Source organism: Equus caballus, chromosome 10 (assembly GCF_041296265.1).
Source record: "Equus caballus isolate H_3958 breed thoroughbred chromosome 10, TB-T2T, whole genome shotgun sequence".
Classification (NCBI taxonomy): Eukaryota; Metazoa; Chordata; class Mammalia; order Perissodactyla; family Equidae; genus Equus; species Equus caballus.
Genome location: NC_091693.1, coordinates 74,599,273 through 74,619,703, shown reverse-complemented (window position 1 = coordinate 74,619,703; position 20,431 = coordinate 74,599,273). Strand labels below are relative to the sequence as shown.

The window sequence follows — 20,431 nt, the reverse complement described above, 5'->3', positions numbered from 1 at the left end:
ATTTAAACATAACCTGGATGGAAGTTATTACATATGACATGTTCAATTTGAAATATGACCATTCAGAAACCCTATGTAACAGACCATTTCATGGACATGGGAGGTCCCCGCCTGCTTTCCTTCCAGAATAAATAAAATTCAGGGATTATATAGTTTTTTAACAGTTAAAATAATATACACATATGCACGGTCTTGTTATTTTGCTATGTTCTAAAACTACCAAAAGACCATAGAAATGATTTTCAAAAATTTCTCTAGGACTGTTAAACAGTCCAAAAACTATTTCTTATAATGAAAATATTCAGCTCCATATACCAAGAAATTGCTTTTTTGGAGAAATATGAATTTTCCAAATCATCCTTATTTGCCTTCTTACCTGAAGCTGGATCTGCTACATGCTTTTTCGTAATACATTAAATTGCTGTATCCGTGATAATACCAAAACAATTTGCACAGTAATTAGAAAATGACAGTCTCTTCATCAACAGGCAAGGGACTTACTTTTTCAGAGTAGAAGAAACTCAAAAGACTTAGTGCCGATTTGTTACTACCTGCTGATATAAATTAGATACTTCTCAGTTTCTGTTCTCTGTGGAATCAGCTACTCACTTCCCTGGAAATTCAATATATTTTTTTTTAACTTTTTCTTGTGGTAAAATATACACAACACAAAATTTACCATTTTAGGGGCCAGCCCCGCGGCCAAGTGGTTAAGTTTGCACCCTGCACTTCAGCGGCCCAGGGTTCGCTGGTTTGGATCTTGCGTGTGGTCCTACACACCGCTCATCAAGCCATGCTGTGGTGGCATCCCACATAGAAGAACTAGAATGACTTACAACTAGGGTATATAACTATGTACTGGGGCTTTGGGGAGAAAAAAAAAGAGGAAGACTGGCAACAGATGTTAGCTCGGGGCCAATCTTCCTAAAAAAAAAAAAAAACTTTAAAATAATTTTTAAAAATGTACCATTTTAACCATTTTTAAGTGCACAGTTCTGTAGCATTAAGTACATTTACGTTGTGCAGCCATCACCACCAGCCAACTCCAGAACTTTTTGATCTTTCCCCAACTGAAATTCTGTACACATTAAATGCTAACTCCCAATTCCCTCCTTCTCCCAGCCCCTAGCAACCACCCTACTACTTCTGTCTCTATGAAGTTGAGGGCTCTAGGAACCTCATGCAAGTGAAATCACACAGTATTTGTCCTTTTGTGACTGGCTTATTTCACTTAGCACAATGTCTTCAAAGACATTCATCTATATTGTAGCATGTGTCAGAATTTCCTTCCTTTTTTAAGGCTGAATAATATCCATTGTACATATATACCACATTTTGTTAGTCCGTTCATCCGTTGATGGACACCTGGGTTGCTTCCACTTTTTGACTGTTGTACCTAATTATGCTATGAACACAGGTGTGCAAATAGGAAATTCAGTTTTGAGTAAGCACATGGCTGCAGCAGTGGCAAGGATGCTCTTATTGCAATTTTCTTCTTTTTCACCTCCCGAGTCATGCTCTAGTAACAGGTGACGAACACTGTGAATATCACATTTAACCTGCAGGTGGCAGCAAATATCCACAAACCAGACTCAACGCTGGCCAAAAGTACAGCTGCCTTGCACTGTGTGAAATTTTGCTCCTTCAAACAGTACAATCAACATTTTTCTCTCGGTCTCCTACATTCAACGTAAGGAACGCTTGAAGCATTTATTGGAGTTTAACTAATAAGGAGTGCTTTAATTGTGAAATAGAAAAGACTAATGAATCCGTGGAAGCAGGATCTGAGCTCCTGAAATTCTGCTCAGAGCTTTCAGCAACCCTGCCTGAAACCTCTGCCAGCCCCACATCTGCATTATAACCTCCTGCTGCATCCTGGACCTTTGAAAGTAGGTTCTCATCACTCCTGAGTGATTTGCCTCTGGCTTTTCTGTGATGGACACCACTAACTGTTTATCCAATAGCCTTCTCACCTTTTTCCCTAATAATAAAACTCCCAATTTTTAGTAGGCCATAGGGTACCCAACTAAAAAAAGATTAAATTTCCTCACTGCCATAGCAAGCAGAGGTGACCCCATGTCACAGTTCTGTCCTTGAGATGGAGGCTTAAGTCTGCTAGAGATCAGAAGCCTTACTTTCCTGGTGTAGGCTCCTCTCTGTTCCCAGTTGTTTTTGTTGTTGTTTTCTTTTTGTTTGATTTGGTCACTTCCTACCTAAAACTTGGATAGGAAAAAAAAATGTGGGGCAGCTAAATTGTAATTCTGACACTACTAGGAAAATAAAAGCCACACGTTCAACACTGCAAAGTAGAAAAAGGATTCTGGGGAAGATGACCCAGACGAGGTGCTACCCACCTCTGTTGGATGCCCTACTGCCTGGTATGTGAGAAAAATATTCTCTTATTTGGTTAAATCACCATAGTCAGGTTCACATCAGGTGAAGCAGAACCCAACCCCTAAGTGAGATGGATGGACACTCTCTGAGATGGGTAGATGATTTAAAGGTGTATTTAGAGCCAGAAACAATAAATACGCTTGTTTTTCTTAACTGAGAAAAAGTGCCTAAAATACTGTGCAGAATTACATTTTAATCAGATGTGTGTCTAAAAATAAACTAAGGCAGATGTTGTGTGACATTTAAAGTAACCAGTTAGTAGGCCTTTAGATAAAAGAAGGAATGGCATTTAGGAGTGGAAATAACAGAAGAGAATGACTTTTAAAATAATAAGTGTAGAGTTGAATTTCCTAACATTTCTCATAAAAATCCTTATGACTGTGGGAGTCCTTATTCATTAAAGAGTTCAACTTGTCAGATTTTACCACAGTGCTATAATAACTCATTTGTGAAATGCCACAAGGTCAAGATAATCCTTTTCCCATCCACATCCTATTATATTTTATGAGAACATTTGGTGGTCTGTGTACATAGCTAATGTACTCATCTCGTGAAATGAATATTTATCAACATCCAAGAGAGAGAAAGAGAAGGATTCATTTAAAAAGTAAAATGAGAGAATTTGGAGAAAATATTCCAGAATCAGAGCACCCAATGAAATAGAACTAAATAGGACAAGAGTCAGGGAGGGGGGTCAGAGGCTCAAGAGCTAAAACCAGTTCTAAATCTGCGACTTTAATTTCTTCTCCTTACTAAGAGCAGGTTTTTGCATTGTAAAGTGAGAGATGTGAAATGTCTCATGACACTTATAATTTGGTTGGAAAATAACAAAACTAAGACACTAACACTAGAGCAAATAATGTGGCACAGTAGGTAATTAATGGCTACATTATACGGTTCAGAGGATAAGTGCTACAGAAATTGAGAACATAAGACCAAGAATAGTTGAGAAGGGTTTTATGGAAGAGATGGGAATAGGAAAAATTTATGAAGAAAGAAGGTTTTAAAAAACAACAAAAAAGAACTTTGCAAGCAGAAAGGAAAGAAAGACAAGGGGGTAGGAACACAACTGACTTGTTTGCGGGACAGGAAGGAAAGCTTGTTTTGGAAAAGAGTGGGGAGTAGATTTAGATTTGTAGTATTGGGTCACCTCACGAGTGCCCTCAAAAGCTGGGAAGAAAAAGTTTTGAAGCTAACTAAGAGGGGTCAATCCTATTTCCTGGAGAGTAGTGATTATTGGTTCCAGCATTCCCAACTCCACTCAAGCCCTTGATGACTGGAAAACCTAGCAGCGTTCCAGGGTGCCCAGCTTGTACTGAGTCTCAGCTCGTGGACCAGCCGCTCTCTCCACTCTCCATCAAACCATCCATAAAGGCTTGGGTGACTCTTCCCAAAGAAGAAGCCACCAAACGTCCAGAGGGTACTGTCATTTCCAATCCATGGAAGGGGCCAGGAAACCAGATGGTTTCTGCAATTTGAAGAGTAGTATACAACTTGAAAAGATAGAAAGGGAGTCCTAAAAAAAGTCAAGAAAACCTTGACAAGAGTGGCAACCCCAGAACACCACTATGGAACTTTGGCAGAGGCAAAAATAGCCACCAAGCTTGCCACTCTCTAGAGCCACTGCCTTGGAAGGAGCAAGCTGAAGCCTGGAGGAGTGTGATACAGCGTGGATGGGGTAGAGGGCACTTAAGAGTGTTTCAGAAAAGAGAAGAGACCCTGGGTCCCTGGCAATGGTTCCACTCTGTTCTAGGCAAGCTCTCCAGTTCCTCCCACTTCCACATCCTCATTCAACAAAAAAGTAACTATTTGATAAGGGTGTCAAGGGGAATTTGCCCATCCTATATCAAGGGATCAAAAAGTCTGGAGGAGCTACCTATATTAATCAGAAATAAGAAGAAAAGGAATGTCATGGCAATCATGCAAGAACTTTACACCAAAAATCACCATCATCATCATCAGTGCTTCTCAAATTTTAGAGTACATAAGAATTATGTGGAGAGCTCATTAAAACACAGGTTCTGGACCTCACTCCCGGAAATCCTGATTCTGCTCTCTGGAGAACCTGGCCTGATTGACATTTTATTCCAGTTCAGTTAATATTTCTAAAGAATGTTCCTCCCTAATGCCTATGTCTTAAATTTCCTCAGACTACTAATAGCAGGAGAAAAAAAAATCAATGCCCTTTTTATTTATGTCACAAACTCAAAAGAAGAAAGTTTGGAGATTCTCTATTCCATCATCCTTCCTAATAGAGAAATTCCACCTACAACATCCCTTTAAAAATATGCCCTTCATTATCCTTGGGGCCTGCACTGGTGGAGTGCTTAGCATTTCACATTTCAACTCAACACTTTGGGGGCAGCTATAAAACCCTCCATGGAGATACTAGTCTTGTCTTCCCCTGCAGGGATTTATTTACATTTCAGAGGGTAAGAGAAAGAAGCTGGGATCCTTCTCAAGGCACAAAGGTTTTTGTCCCCACCTTTCAGGAGGTGAGGGAAGACAGCTGTCCCACCCCAGATTTATATTTTTTGAGGTTCTTCGCCTACATTATGAACTCTGATGTGTGTGGGATGACATCAGATCTACCTCTTGTTGTGCTGCTGTAGGGTTAAGAATTGGGATAAAGGGAGACTGGCACAGTTATTTTTGTAAGCAAATAATAATCTGCTCTGCGTCAGAAACTTTCAGTTCACATTCAGCGTAATATTAATAAATACAAGTTTTTAACAACTTTGCAGGCATGACAACCTAAGGAAGCAGTATGAATGTAAGTATCTGTGAGAGAGCTTATTGGCTTTGGCAGACTGAGATCATGCAGAAATTATTTTCCATATGTAGTTCACACATTTAATGTTTACTGTATGTCAAGTGGCATTTTCTATTAATTAACTTTTATTACAATTTTAGGATAATAGATTTATCCCAAAATTTTGATATTCCCATGAGAGCTGTGAAAGGGATATATGGCCTACAAAAATATTTCATGAAGTGAGTAACCTGGATAAATTAGTATAACAAATGTATATAGGTTTTTTTCTCATTTTTGGAAAAAGTTACTCCCAATTACCAATCTCTCTTCTTACAGAATCTTTCCCATTCACTGTAACTTCCGACAGTTTTTTCAGTGAATGTTTGCATTTACAAAGAACTTTTAGTAATCTGAACTATACCTTAGCTACGAAATACTTTTTAAGCCTTATTAGTTTACATATTATCATATGAGATAATTACTATTCGCCCTTTTTAGAGATGAGGAAACTGAGACACAAAAAGGTTAAGTAATTTACCAAAGTCTGTCCAGTTAATTAGTCTCAAAACCAAGGTGAGAGCCAAGCAATTAAGTGGATACACTGAGTTTACTCTGAATAATTCCTATGAGCTCTAATTGTAAAAGTTAAATTAGTAAAAAGAACCTAATGGCATAGTCAATACTTGGCTTGCTTTTTTTCAAAATCTTAAGACTGTCAAAACAGATGAGAAGACAAAAGGTCCCATTCTGAGTAATAGCTATATAAATTATTTAATATGTTCCCTTTTCAAATAAGTCAGTTTGATTTTTTAACAGCATTTCTCTTCCTGGTAATGTGCAATTCACAAATGATAGTTTATAAAAAGCCAAAAATCCAAGACAATTCTCTGACGCTGGATAGTGATGCAATTTGTTTAAGTACAGCCTTGGTAACTTGCTGACACTTGGCTGTTCATGACTGATGTCTTTAGGTTAGTTACACAGTTGATTAAAATTAATGTTTGCCAAATAACTTGCTGTGTATCTGGGCAATAAATGTACTTGATATTTGCTGTTAAAGTACAGATTATAACGTGAACATGCTTTTATGTTTATTTCTATTATTGAAAGGGCAAAAACAGCTTTGTATCAGATGGAAATTATTGGAAATACAGGAAACAGCTAGAAAGTTAATATTTTTGTTTTGAATATTTGTAGACCATATATTTTTTAAGTAAATTTTATTTTTTGAACGATTTTAGATTTATATGAAAATTCTGAAGAAAATACAGAGTTCCCAACATCCCACACCCAGTTTCTCCTATTAACATTTTATATTAATGTATGTTACATTATCATTAAGTAAAGTCCATACTTTATTCAGTTTTCATTAGTTTTTACCTAATGGTCTTATTCTGTCCCAGGATCCCATCCAGGATACTATATTACACTGAATAATCATGTCTCCTTAGACTCTTCTTGGCTGTGACAGTTTCTCAGACTTTCCTTTTTTTTGGTGACCTTGACAGTTTTGAGGAGTACTGGTCAGTATTTTGTAGAACATCTCTCTACTGAGATTTGCCTTATGTTTTTCTCATAGTTAGACTGGGCTTATGAGTTTTAGGGAGGAAGACCACAGAGCTAAAGTGCCACTTCATCACATCATATCAAGGGTACATTCTATCGAAATGCCTTATCATGTTAATGTTGACCTTGACCACCTGGCTGAGGTAATGTTTGTCAGTTTCTGTACTCTAAAATTACTCTTTTCCCTTATTTCTATAGTGCTCTTTGGAAAGAAACGTGTAGTCCACACTTCAGGAATAGAGAGCTGTGTACTTTTTACATGTAAATAAAATGGAATTTATAATTTTGAAAGCACGCATCATTAAAAAAATGAAATAATGAAAGTCCTGGTGAGTTTTGGCAACTTGAAATTTTGCACAGTTCAGATCCTATTCTTGGAATCTTTACAGGCATACTCTCTGTGTATACCATTTGGATGCTATCTGTATGTTGCCAAACTTTCCCAGTTTTTCAAATTATTTATTTGACAAGCCTTTATTTATCAGGCACTATGCTGAACTCTGGGAATACAAATCTGAGACATCAACCTTGCCCTCAAGATATTTACAGTTCCCATCCTAAAGATTCCACATCCTGAAAATCAATACTTCCCTCATTTATTTTGCTATGGTATCTGGAATATTTGCAAATTATCCTTAGATCCCCAGCTAACATCATACTCAGTGGTGAAAGGCTGAAAGATTAAGACAAAGTACCCATTCTCACTACTCCTATTCAACATAGTCCTGGAAGTCCTAATCAGAACAATCAGGCAGGAAAAAGAAATAAAAGCATCCAAATCAGAATTGAGGAAGTAAAATTGTCTCTGTTTGCAGATGACATAATCTTACATATAGGAAATCCTAAAGATTCCACCAAAAAAGTGTTAGAACTGATAAACAAATTCAGTAAAGTTGCACAATACAAAATCACTATACAAAAATCAGTTGCATTTCTATACACTATCAACAAATTATCCAAAAAAGAAAAAAAAAACAATTCATTTACGATAGCATCAAAAACAACAAAATACTCAGGAATAAATTTAACCAATGAAGTGAAAGATCTATGCACTGAAAACTATAAGACATTGATGAAACAAAGGGAAGAAGACAGAAACAAATGGGAAGATATCCCATGTTCATGATTTGGAAGAATTAAGATTGTTAAAATGTTCATACTACCCAAAGTAATCTATAGATCCGATGCAATTCTTATCAAGATTCGAATGGCTTTTTTTTTACAGAAATAGAAAAAGTAATCCTAAATTCATATGGAATCACAAAAGACCCAAATAGCCAAAGCAATCCTGAGAAAGAAAAACAAAGATGGAGGCATCACACTTCTGATTTCAAACTATATTACAAAGCTATGGTAATCAAAACAGTATGGTATTGGCACAAAAACAGACACATAGGTCAATGAAATAGAATCAAAAGTCAGAAATAAACTCATGCATATATGGTCAACTAATATTTAACAAAGGAGCCAAGAATACTCAATGGAGAAAAGATTGTCTTTTCAATAAATGGTGCTGGGAAAACTCGATATTCACATGCAAAAGAATGAAACTACACCTCTATCTTATACCATTCACAAACATTAACTCAAATTGGATTAAAGACTTAAATATAAAACCTGACACTATAAACATCCTAGAAGAAAACATCAGGGAAAATTTCCTTGACACTGGTCTTGGCAATGGATATGGATACGACAGCCAAAGCACAAGAAACAAAAGCAAAAATAAATAAGTGGGATTATATCAAACCAAAAGGCTTCTGCACAGCAAAATAAACTATCAACAAAATGAAAAGGCAACCTATGGAATGGAAGAAAATATCTGCAAACCACATATCTGATAAGAGGTTAATATCCAAAATATACAAGGAACACATACAACTCAATAGCAAAGAAATAAATCATCCAATTTAAAAATGGGCAGAGGACCTGAATAGCCATTTTTCCAAAGAAGATATTCAAACAGCCAACAGGCACATGAAAAGTGCTCAACATTACTAATCATCAAGGAAATGCAAATCAGTATCTCAATGAAATATCACCTCACACCTGTTAGAATGATTATTATCAAAAAGACAAGAGGGGTCAGCTCACGGCAGAGTAGTTATGTTTTCACGCTCTGCTTGGGTGGCCCAGCACTTCGCCAGGTCAGATCCTGGGCAAGGACCTAGCACCACTCATCAAACCATGCTGAGGTGGTGACCTACATAGCAGAACTAGAAGGACCTATGCCTACAACTAGAATATACAGCTATGTACTGGGCCGCTTTGGGGAGAAGAACAAGAAAAAAAAATGATTGGCAACAGATGTTAGCTCAGAGCCAATCTCTAAAAAAGAAAAAATGACAAGATAACAAATGTTGGCAAGGATGTGATGAAAAGGGAACCCTTGTGCACTGTTGGTGGCAATGTAAATTGGTGCGGCCACTGTGGAAAACAGTATGAAGGATCCCCAAAAACTTAAAAATAGAACTACTATGGGATCCAGAAATTTCACTTCTGGATATATATCTGAAGTGTCCATCAATGGATAAATGGATAAAAATGAATGTATATAACGGAATATTATTCAGCCATAAAACAAAGGACATCCTGCCATTTGTGACAACACAGATGAACCTTGAGGGCATTATGCAAGTGAAATAAGTCAGATAGAGAGAGAAAAGTACTGAATGCTCTCACTTATATGTGAAATCTAAAAAAAACAAACTCATAGAAACAGAGAACAGATTGGTGATTGCCAGGGGCAGGGGGTAGGGGGTGGGGAAAATGGATAAAGGTGATCAAAGAGTATGAACTTCTAGTTATAAGAAAAATAATTCCTAGGGATGTAATGTACAGCATGGTAAATATAGTTATCAATGATGTATTGTATACTGAAAGTTGCTAAGAGAGTAGACTTTAAAAGTTCTCACCACAAAAAAAAAATTGTAACTGTGATGATGGATGTGTTAACTAACCTTATTGTGGTAATCATTTTGCAATATATACATATATCAAATCACTATAGTATACACCTTAAACATATACCATGTTATATGTCAATTATGTTGCAGTAAATCTGAGGAGAAAAAAACTATCCTCATTTTCAAATATATGGCACAATGCATTATTACTGGAAAAGAACTAACATTCCTCCTCTTTTCTAAAAACATTTTTTTCCTGCTTCAGGAAAACATGGATTTGATTTCTTGGAAGTAGACTTTCCTGGAATCTTTTTTAACAAATGAACTGGACATATACTATTTTGCAGCCTCCGAGTTTTGTCCTGCTCCTCTTCTATAATTGAGAGGGCAAAGTCTGCAGGCTGGAAGATCTACCACCACTGCTCTCGCTTGTACATCAGCTAAGGTGTCTTTGGTTGCAAGTTACAAAACACCCTCAGCCAAATTGACTTAAATAATAGAAATTCATTAATGTATATATCAGGAAGTCCTAGAGCATTCAGGTTTCAGGGGTTGATACAGCTACTCACCAATGTCATCATGAACCAGCTTCTTTCCATCTCTCCACTCTACCATGATTAGTGTGTCCTGGCTTCATGCCGGGTGTGGTAATGCGGAGGGTGTAGCAGTTCCAGGCATCACATACAGACACAGCAAGGTCCAGAGACAGAAGAGGGGCTGTGTCTTAGCACAGGGAGCCTTACCCAGAAGCCTTCACTTCTTCACGGGTAAGAAGCGGGTCCCTGAACCACGTGCTCATAAACCAGTTCCTAGCAGGGGAATAGAAATACCATGATTGACTCAGATCAATTAGGATTGACCTCTGAGCTGGGGATTACTGCAGAATCACATGCAGGATAGATGAGTATCTAAACAAAATAGGGGTCCTGTTAAGAGAGAATAAGGGTAGAATGGATATTGTGTAGGAAACCAAGACCTGTTATACTCTCTCACCAGTATTTCCTTGCAAGTGCATTGATTGAAACCTGTTTTTAGAGCTCATATTGCTTTTCTCTGACTTTGCTACTCTTCCCCTTTTCTTAATGATATTTGCAAAATCAAGTTTTTCTTCAGGTTAATAGCTCTCTGCTTTCCTGAGACATACTCAAGCTCATTTTTGCTATAATTCCCTTTACTTTGTAAGCCTGATTCTAAATAGAGATGATTTTAGGCACAGTCCTCTTTTCTCTTGTCTTCTTGGTATTTGGTGTATGATAATTTCTTGGATAATTTTCCCCCTTCACCTCAGCTGACAAAAAGTTACCTGCTTCGTATTCTAAGGAGCCAGCTCTCTTTAGCATCTCACAGATGAGACCTACTCCCTCTGTGTTCTGTCTTCCATGAAGGTAGTCCACTACTATGATCAGAATTGATGTATAAAGACGCTTTGAGCATTTCTAATCTGGGGTGACAGAGGTGTTTTGGATACTCAACAGTGAAACATGAAATCCTTTATGTTACATACTTTCAGAGACCACTCTCTACACCTTCTTAATTTTATGTACTTTCTTAACATTGCCTTAGGCATTCAATGTAGGCAAGCCACAACCATCTTGAGAACATAGAAATCGCATTGTCACCTACTAAGTCTACTCCTTGACCTCAACAATTCTCACTCCAGCAATTCTCTCCCCTACTTATTAGTCACACTTGGAGGAATTAAGAGTCCCACTGACTGTTGGCCTACAGCAAATCCTAAGTGGCCAATATCTTATGTTTATAATCAACTTCACTCTTTTCATGAAAATTAAACTCTGGGGGATCTTCTGATGTGGGAGGGAAAATGATCTTCAGCTTCCTTCCTTTGCCCTGCCCTGACATCCATTCCATGTTAGAATATTGTTCAGTTTCTTCCTAGTATTTCTCTATTTATAATGGATTTATACCCTTTATTCTTTAATTTCATTTGTATCTTTATTGTGGTTCCCTGTCTTCTATTATATATCCAGGTGCACCAGCTAAGGATAGGAATATGAGAGATTCACATAAAGGACATTAACATGATTTATACTTAATATTTAAGTATTATTAGTATACTACATCCCATGCTCAAGCTCAAGAAATGTTATGCTTTTATAGGAGACAAATGTGGGTATGGTGGGAAAAGCACCAATGTTAGAATCGAAAGAGCCAAGTCTGAGCATCAGCAACTTAACTTGCCTTATGGCCTTAGGGGGGAATATTTAACTTACTTAGCCAAAGTAATTTTATAGTAAAGTGAAGCTAATAATATTTATCTCAAAGACTATTTTGAGATTAAATGAGATCATTGATATGAAAGTGCATTGTGAGAAACAGAGACATTATACGGTATTTCTATTATCCTAGAGCCTACCAAAGCATAATAAGGATATAGAAAGTAGTTTTAATGTTTTAAGAAAACTAAAAAAATTAGTCAAGACAGAGAGGAGAAAAGCTAAATTAGCAGGTGGCTTTTTCAGACAAAAATATGCAGCTCTGACATCAATGCCCTGCTCACATTCCCTCAGCCCACCCTCGAGGTCAGACATTTGGGGAGACAATTTGCTCACCTCCAATGACTTCTTACCTTAAGCATTCCTCTGTCTGAGGGCTCCTGGAGTGCTAACCCCCAGGAGCACACTTCAGCCAAGGATATTGATGGGTAAATACTCCCACTTCTTTGTCCCTTGTTGGGTCTATTTCAAATGTGTTTTACACTGTCTCTCAGAGGGTCCACAGTGGTTTCTCACATCAGTAACCTGCACAGTAACAATTCACTATCTTTTGCCCTGTCTCCCTCTATTTCCTGTCTCAATTCCTCCCTCCCTCACCGGGCTTCTTGCAATCACTCCAAATAAACTACTCGTATCCAAATCCTTGTCACAGAATCTGCTTTGGGTAAAACCCAAAGGAAGACATCTCAACTTTTCACTTCTTAATTCAGTTATGTAAAACTTGTGTTACAGGTGTATGTTTGTTATGGCTCTCATTTTGTTTCAGTCTTTGCTTTTCACTGTTCTTTTTATAAAGGTAGCCTGCGAAATTGGAGAGTAGGACAGGAAGAAGAAAGGAGAAGAGGTGGAGAATTGAAAGCTCAACTCTTTTCCTTAAGTGAATAAACATTTTTGAGAAAGGAAGTAGCACTTTTCAATCTGTGAATAAAACCAGTCATGAGGCAGAGGTGAGAGAGAACAGTGTGAACCACTGGATGGAAAGGATGGAAGATGATGTCATCATTGTTCTGACCTCAGTGTTCCTTCAGACATAATTTTTCTAAATGGACTCCTCTCATTATTGCCTCTTCTGGTCCCCCCTTTTTATACTCCCTGAATTCCTCCTTCTTAACCCCAGTTCTCATCCCCCAGGGTGACACAATAAAATCCTCAGATGAGAAAAGAGAAGGAGCTTCAAGCAAGACTGTGCCAAAATGCAATGCTTTGTCTCTAAGTTCTGAACTTGGATGGGCTGCCTTGAGAACAGCAGACATTTACCAATGCCAAGGACAGGCTGGGACATGAGGGAGCAAGAGTTGGCTGTATGTGAAGGGGGCTAAAGGAGGACGGGAGGAGACAGAAGTGTATCCAAACATTTATCCAAGGCGCTGTCCCTCCCACACTGAATCTCAGCCTAGGAAAAGATAACAACATTAATAATATTCTTTCTCATTGTCCTTTTCTCTCTTCCTGTTCTTCCCATTCTCTGGAAGGATAGAAGTTGGACCAAAAGTTCACAAAAGAATAGAAAAAAACTTTATTATTTCTCATCTGGATATTTTAACATCTTCTCTGGGACAGACACACCCAGAGAGTGCCATGAAAAGTAAAGCAAAGTTCTTCCTCTTGAGCACCAGATTCTGGAGCCAGGATGGAGGGACTGGACAATCAAGAATTTGCTTCAGATCTTCCCCCGATAACTTAACACAGGTTAAACACACACACACCCCTGACAGGAAAACACATAATCATACAACTCCTCTCACTAGGATCTTTCCCAGCTTCAGCACCAACTTTATAAAATACATGGATTATTTCTTCTCTCTCAGTGCCTTTGAAGAGACAAAGGTTATTCTGGTAAGAATAGATGGGATTTATAAATTAGGGTTCTTAACAAGGAAGAGATGGGAACATTTAATTAAAGGAGACCAGGAGACCTTTTACTGGTGTATGGGACTGGCTTTGGTGATGTAGCAGATGCTCTTAGTAACCTGTGCTACGTCCACTCAGCTCCCCTTTGATTTTCGCTGCAGCTATTGTGGGCTTTCCCATGCATGCCCACAGAGTCCCACTGTAAGTGCCCTCTTCATCTGTCTGACTTCCTTTCCCAAGTCCTTCTCTGAAGCAGTGGAAGCTTATATAGCTGCATGTAGGGCAAGCCCAAAGTGTAGGGAAGAAATACCTGCAGGCATGCCAGAGGATAAACGCTCAAGCCCCCCTCATTCTTTAGAGGGACAATTCTGAGGAATGTTCTACACGGTTCCTCAGAGGATCCTCAGAAGACTTGAGCCCCATTGCCCTCCATGGTGGTTAGCTCAATAACATAGCTTTTACTGACTATTCCATCTCCCTTCTCTCAATAAGCTCCCTTCCTCCCTCCTACCTTCTGGAGTCATCTCACAAATAAGTTATGTAAATTCAAATCCTAACCTCAGGCTCTGCTTTTAAGAGGACCCAAACTAAGACAGTAATACCAGATATAACTCTAAAATAAGTGGACCCTCAGGATAGTAGTCTGGAAATGGTTTACTCATCAGTCAGACGGAAACAAAAACTCTATGTCGGTAGTAATAGTATTGTCCATACCTCTGGCATAAATACCAAACTCTCAACTGCAATGAATAGGATGTGGGGGCAGGGGAAGCTTTGTTTATCTAGTATGTCTATTACTGGAATGAAGAGTCAGGATAATCATATGAGTAGTGGAATTGCCCGGCTTTTGTAAGCTGCCTTAGAAGCCTTGAAGAATGCCTTAAAGAAAGAGACAAATTCAGTTCAGCCAACTATCAACTCAAGGCATTCTGTGAAAGTCAGAAGTCTTCCATGACAGAAGGTAAGAGACCTTGTGGCAAAAGGGCAGACTGTGTTAAATATCAGGTTCAGAATTTAATCTTAGGAGGAGTAGAATGGCAAAGGAGACTGAACACACAGGTCTCCTATGTTAAAGATCTATGCTCATGTCATGGCTTTGACAGAGAAAGACTGGGACTCCAAGCCTTGGGATGAAGGCAACTGTGAGGATACGTATGAGGACCTTAAACCCTGGATGCTCTTGAATCATGGAGGCTGTAGAAGCTGCTCTCTCCCCCTCGCTAGAGGAGAGCAGTCTTCCTTTGCCTGGAGAGGATGAACATGTCCCTGAGTTGAATGCCTTGCAAGATGATTCTTGTCTTCCTTGGAATCCCCTCCACTGACTCCCTCAATTGCCTGCAGATTGGTAATGAGAGTAAGGTCCTAGAAAAGCACAAGAGGGGAGGTACAGTCTGTACTATGGGAAGAAATAACTTACTGAAAGAATTACAGAATATGTACTAAGAGGAACAAGGAAAGATCTATGAGAATAGATTTGAAGGTGTTAAATAAAATAAGGTGAGTGAGATACAAGGCTGAATAGGGGAGAGTTTATTAGAACATATAACATGACTCAGGGTTTAACATCCTGTCAAGGACACCTGGAGCTTGTCCCAACACACTGCTAAGATGGTGCCTTGAAGGTTGAACATGACAATGATGTAGAAATGCCAGAACTGCCTTCTCAGAGTATTAAGGAACAGGTCAGAAGGCACAAGGAAGTAAGCATATTATAAAGAGGTTTTTATGTGAGACCCACTGCCTGACCATGTTCCCCAGGATACTCCTTTCACTAGGGCAGTGAGAAATGCACTAGCATTTTACAGAAGCTCAGTGGCAGTGTCCTCCATGAACCAGGGTTCCTAGAAGAAAATGCTGCCATAGAATTGAGTTCCCCGGGGTAAATCAGAATGAAATAATTTCATGATATTAGAGGCCAGGTAGCTGCACTTAAACATCAAAGGCATAATTACTGTAATAGGCAGCAAGGCTGGAGGGGTAACCAGGGTGCCTGGACCCCAAGGGTTTGGAATAATGGCTAGTGGACCTTTGTGTTCCTAGGGATAGGAAAGACAAGCAGCCTGTGAAAGTATTACTTGACTTTCATAATCAGAAAAAAATCTAAAGCAGATGAGCAGCAGGCTAGGATCAGGAATCACATAGGAAATGACAATCCTTTGTTGAGTTTCCAGATCTGAGACAGTTCTCAGACTCAGAGCCCAATGACTGAAAGGGAAACTCGATCCCCTCAAGGAAAGACCATGCAGCTCCATCATAAATATATACATTAACTCTTCAATTCTTCCCCCAAAGGGACTTACAGCTATTTATCCATACCTTTCAAGGGCTGCTAGATACAGAATGTATGGTGACACTCATAATAGGAGACCCAAATGCCATCATGACCCCATCAATAAAGTGGGGGCTTAAGGAGGTCAGGAAATAAGTGGAGTCCTGGTATAAGGCATCTCCAGTGAGTTTACAGCCCATCTTGTGGTCACTCTCCCAAGACCCAAGTGCATAACTAGCGTGGATATACTTTGTTATTGAACTTTGCATTTCTAACCCTTTGAAAGAAGTACACCACAAATTTGGTCTCTTTATTTTTAGAGGCAGCAGACACCACACGGGGGATACTGCTTCAAACCATTTATTGAGTGACTCAAAAATTTTCCAATTTAAAGTGAGGCCCAAAGCAAGAGAAGACTCTGTAGCAGGCTCAGGCAATGGTGCAAGCTTCCTTGTTGCTAGGACTACATGACCCAACAGACTCAGTTGTGCTAGAGGTGTTCAACGGAGAGTGGCAACTCAGAGCTCCAGAATTCTGAATCAAGGCATGCCTCTTGCCACAGAGAATCACTCACTGCTTGAAAAGCAGCTTCTGGTATACTAAAGGGTCCTAGTAAAGACCAAGCATGTGACCATGGGACATCAAGTGACTGCCACCAGGAGTGTATTGTCAAATCATCTAAGTCATAAGGTGAACTTAAAGCAGCAATCCATCATATGATGGTAATGATACATACAGGATCAGGCCTGAAAAATTCCAGAGAGCAGAAGTAAATTTCATAAGCAGATGACCAGACTTCCAGGTCACCACCCTCTGTTACATCAGTGATTCTCTATCAGTCTGCAACCTATGGCCTCAGGAGATGTTCCCTGTGACCAACTGACAGAGGAGAAAAAAATTGAAGCATGTTTTAAAGATGGCTCAGCTCAATATTTTGGTACAAGAGAAAATGGTCTGCTCTTGCACTATATTCCATTCATAGGTAGCCTTAAAAGACAGTGGTAAGGAGAAACTCTTGTAGCGGGCAGAGCTTGGAACAGGCACTTGAGGCACTTGGCGTATGGAGGAAGACCTAGCCTGACATAAGGATGTATACATATGCTCTGCTGTGAGTGGTGAATTACTTGACTGATTGGTCAGGGGCCTAGGATTGGCAAGACTATAATCGAGTATAAGGAGGTGTGAGGGAGAGGTATATGGAAATACCAATAAGAGTAGAAATAAATATGCACATCTTCATATCTCACACTAATGTCTGCCAGAGTGTATCCATCACTGAGGAGGCTCTTACAACCAGGTAGACAGGATTCTTCTTGGGTAAATCTCAGCCAGCCTCTATTCTTGACACCCCAATGCTAGCGCAGTGGACCCATGTACAAAGCAGCCTTGTTGGCAGGCATGAAGGCCATGCACAGTCCCAATAGTATCAGCTCCTTCTTACCAAACTGACATAGCTACTGCTTCTGCAGAAGTTCTGACTTGTTAGCAGCAAAGACCAATACCAAGCATTTGATATGGTACCAGTCCTCAAGGACACCAGGCAGGCACTTAGTGGCAAGTTGATTACATCAGACCCCTCACTACCCCCTCTGGAGGAGGAAGTGATTGATCCTTACAGGAAGTAAATCCTATTCTGGATATGTGCTTGCTTCCTTGGCCATAGTATCTCCTTCAGGATTATTATCTGAGGGCTTATAGAATGATTTCTTTACTGACATGGTATCCTGAATAACATCACTTTGGACCAAAGGACCCATAGTGAAGGAGATATAACGATAAGACAACAATGGACACAAAACCATAGGACCCACTGTTCCTACCACATACGACATTATCCAGATGAAGCTGGTCTGATAGAATGTTGAAATGAACTGTTAAGGGCTCTGTTAGTTTGAGAACAATACCCTGCACGGTTGGGTGTTGTCCAACAGTATGTGCTATATGCATTGAGCTAATGATCAAGATACAGCTCTGTATACTCAATAGCTAGAATATATGAGTCTGGAAACCAAGGCGGGAAGGTAGGAATGGCTCCTCTCACCATCATATCCAGTGAACCACTTGTAGAATTTGTGTTTCCTATTCCCATGTCCTTAAGCTCTGTTAGATTATAGGTCTTGGTTACCATTTGGGGTGGGAGGGAGCAAATCACTTCTAGTAGGGGATAGAGCAAGTCTCACAAAACCTATAGCTATGACTACCACCTGCTCACTTTGGCTCTTTATGCCAAAGAACCTGTGGATAAAGAAAGGTATATTTTATACTGGCAAGGTAATTGATCAGATTAGCATGAACGTCTGGGATTGTTGCTAAATAATGGAGGCAAAGAGGAGTACTCCTAGACCTCAAAAGATTCACTGGGATTCCCCTTGTTCTTCCACGTCTGGTGATAGCATTGAGAAAAACTGTAGCAACCTCAGTTTGACCAAGAGTCTAAGCCCTTGGTTGGCTTAGACTCTAGGATGAAGGTCTGGGTTTCCCCACCAAACAAATAATGAGACTAACTGAAGTGATTGTCAAGAGCAAGGAAAATCTTGAATGGGTGGTGGAGAAGGGACCTGATGAATATCAATTAATGGTCTTTGAAACAGTTGCAACAAGCGACATCTGCTTGCTACAGTTACTCTCTTGCTTTAAGTCCTTTTTAGGATTAGCAGCTGGCCATGACCTTAAAGAATTCATGACAGAATGAATTCTATATAGGGCAAAAATGGATCCGAAAAGTGAAAGCGATAGACTGTAGCATGTGTCTCATGTCACTTCCTTTGACTTCAGCTGCAGAGGTGCTGGACAGTTCCTATGCATGCCACAGATACCCCTTAAGCGCCTGCTGCATCTCTCTGCCTTCCTGACTCGCCATACTCTCCAAAGCCACAGGAGCTCACTAAGCCTACACTGAATGTCCAGACAGACTGGAGAGCTGATTCACCTGGAAGCCACCCACAACGGATGAGTGAGGAGAATCAGTGGATAAACGCATCAGCCTTCCATATTTGGGTGGGAAAATTCTAAGATACATTCTATACCGTTCCTCAGAGAGTCCTTAGTGGGAGTGAGTCCCAATTGATCAAAGCCGTAGCCAGCTCAATGATGTGTCCTCGAATGGCTTTTCCTTCTTTCTCTCTCAGTTTCTCTGCTTCCCAAGTAAACTACGTGATTCAGTCTCTGCTTTTAGAGGAACCCAAACAGAGTAGATGGATAAACCAGTTAGCTGCTAGTTGATCGTGATGTTTATGGAAAGGGTTGGCTTTGTTAACAAAGGAAAAGCTAATAGCTTTGATGGAGAAAGTGAAGTTAACTAAAATTTGGAAACAAACATTTATTGAGCATTTTTATGTATCAAGTATTTTAGAAGGTATTCAATACCATTTTCAACTGCTTGATGTGACAGATGAGTTTTCTGAACTCATGGGGAGGGAATAAAAAAAAGAGGAAAACAAAAAAAAGGAGCACATAACAAGACATCAATGAATGACAGTCAATCTCTTTTATAGTGATGTCTATCATCTCACAGCCATCTGTATTTACCATTTATCTAGACAGATCTACAACTTATTTGGGATTATACTGTGTACCATGCTTTGGGTGTGTTATGAGGTGAAAGTGAAGGTTGGGACATGACTGATTTGTGGTATATGCAAATAAGTACAAAATTATGTTCTAAAAATATGAAATAATTCAACATTTAATATGTGAGAAACATAGGAAACCCTCAAGATCATTTAGTCCAGTGTCCTAGCTTTACAGATGAAGAAAAAGAGGTGGCTTAGTGGCACAATCAGGTCTGGAATATCAGGATTCTGATACTCTTTCCACTATACTTGGAGACTTGCACCAAGGGAATAGTTGTCATTTGGAAAACGTTTAACACAAAATATTTACTGTATTCGTGTGAAGTCTTACACAGATCTAGTGTGTCTATTGATTCTTCTGGAGTTTAGTTGCTTGTCCACAGTCTCTATTGATTCTGAGTTCCTTATGCTATTAAGCCTTGTTGCATGACCTTAGATTAAGTCTCATTCAAGTACTGAATATTCCTAAGGGGCTTAACAATGTGATGCAGAAGAGAGCTAGAAGGTTCCTTGGAGACCACCTGGCCAACCCCACCAGGCAGGCATTTTTATAGACATTTAGCATCATTCTCAATTGACTGTCTGATTTGAACTCTATGACTCTTCTGGCTCAAATGGGAGGGAGGGGAAAAGAAAAATGGAGGAAGAAGGACATTTCCCCATCTCTTCTTTAACACTTCATATCCAGATGTTCTCTATAGTTAACCACAACATTGAGCAGGAAATGACTGTTGAACCTCCACAAGGGAACCATTCAATAAATACTTATTGGCTGATAGAACAGCATTCTCTGAGTATCTGTTCACTGGAATGGTTTTCCCTTAAGTATCGAGGGTACCTTTCATTGAAATCAGTGTTCATTTTTTTATTGTGGTAAAATATAC

At 39.3% G+C, this 20,431-nt stretch overlaps 1 protein-coding gene across 1 annotated transcript in view; it reads right to left on the bottom strand.

The window, feature by feature from the left end:
- LOC111775357 (bridging integrator 2-like) overlaps positions 1-20,431 on the bottom strand; it is a 71,503-nt gene that overhangs the window by 46,420 nt on the left and 4,652 nt on the right. Inside the window, exon 3 of the mRNA XM_070222808.1 lies at positions 10,191-10,430. Within this exon, the coding sequence (XP_070078909.1) occupies positions 10,361-10,430 (70 nt within the window). The 3' untranslated portion in view covers positions 10,191-10,360. The remainder of the gene's footprint in view (positions 1-10,190; positions 10,431-20,431) is intronic.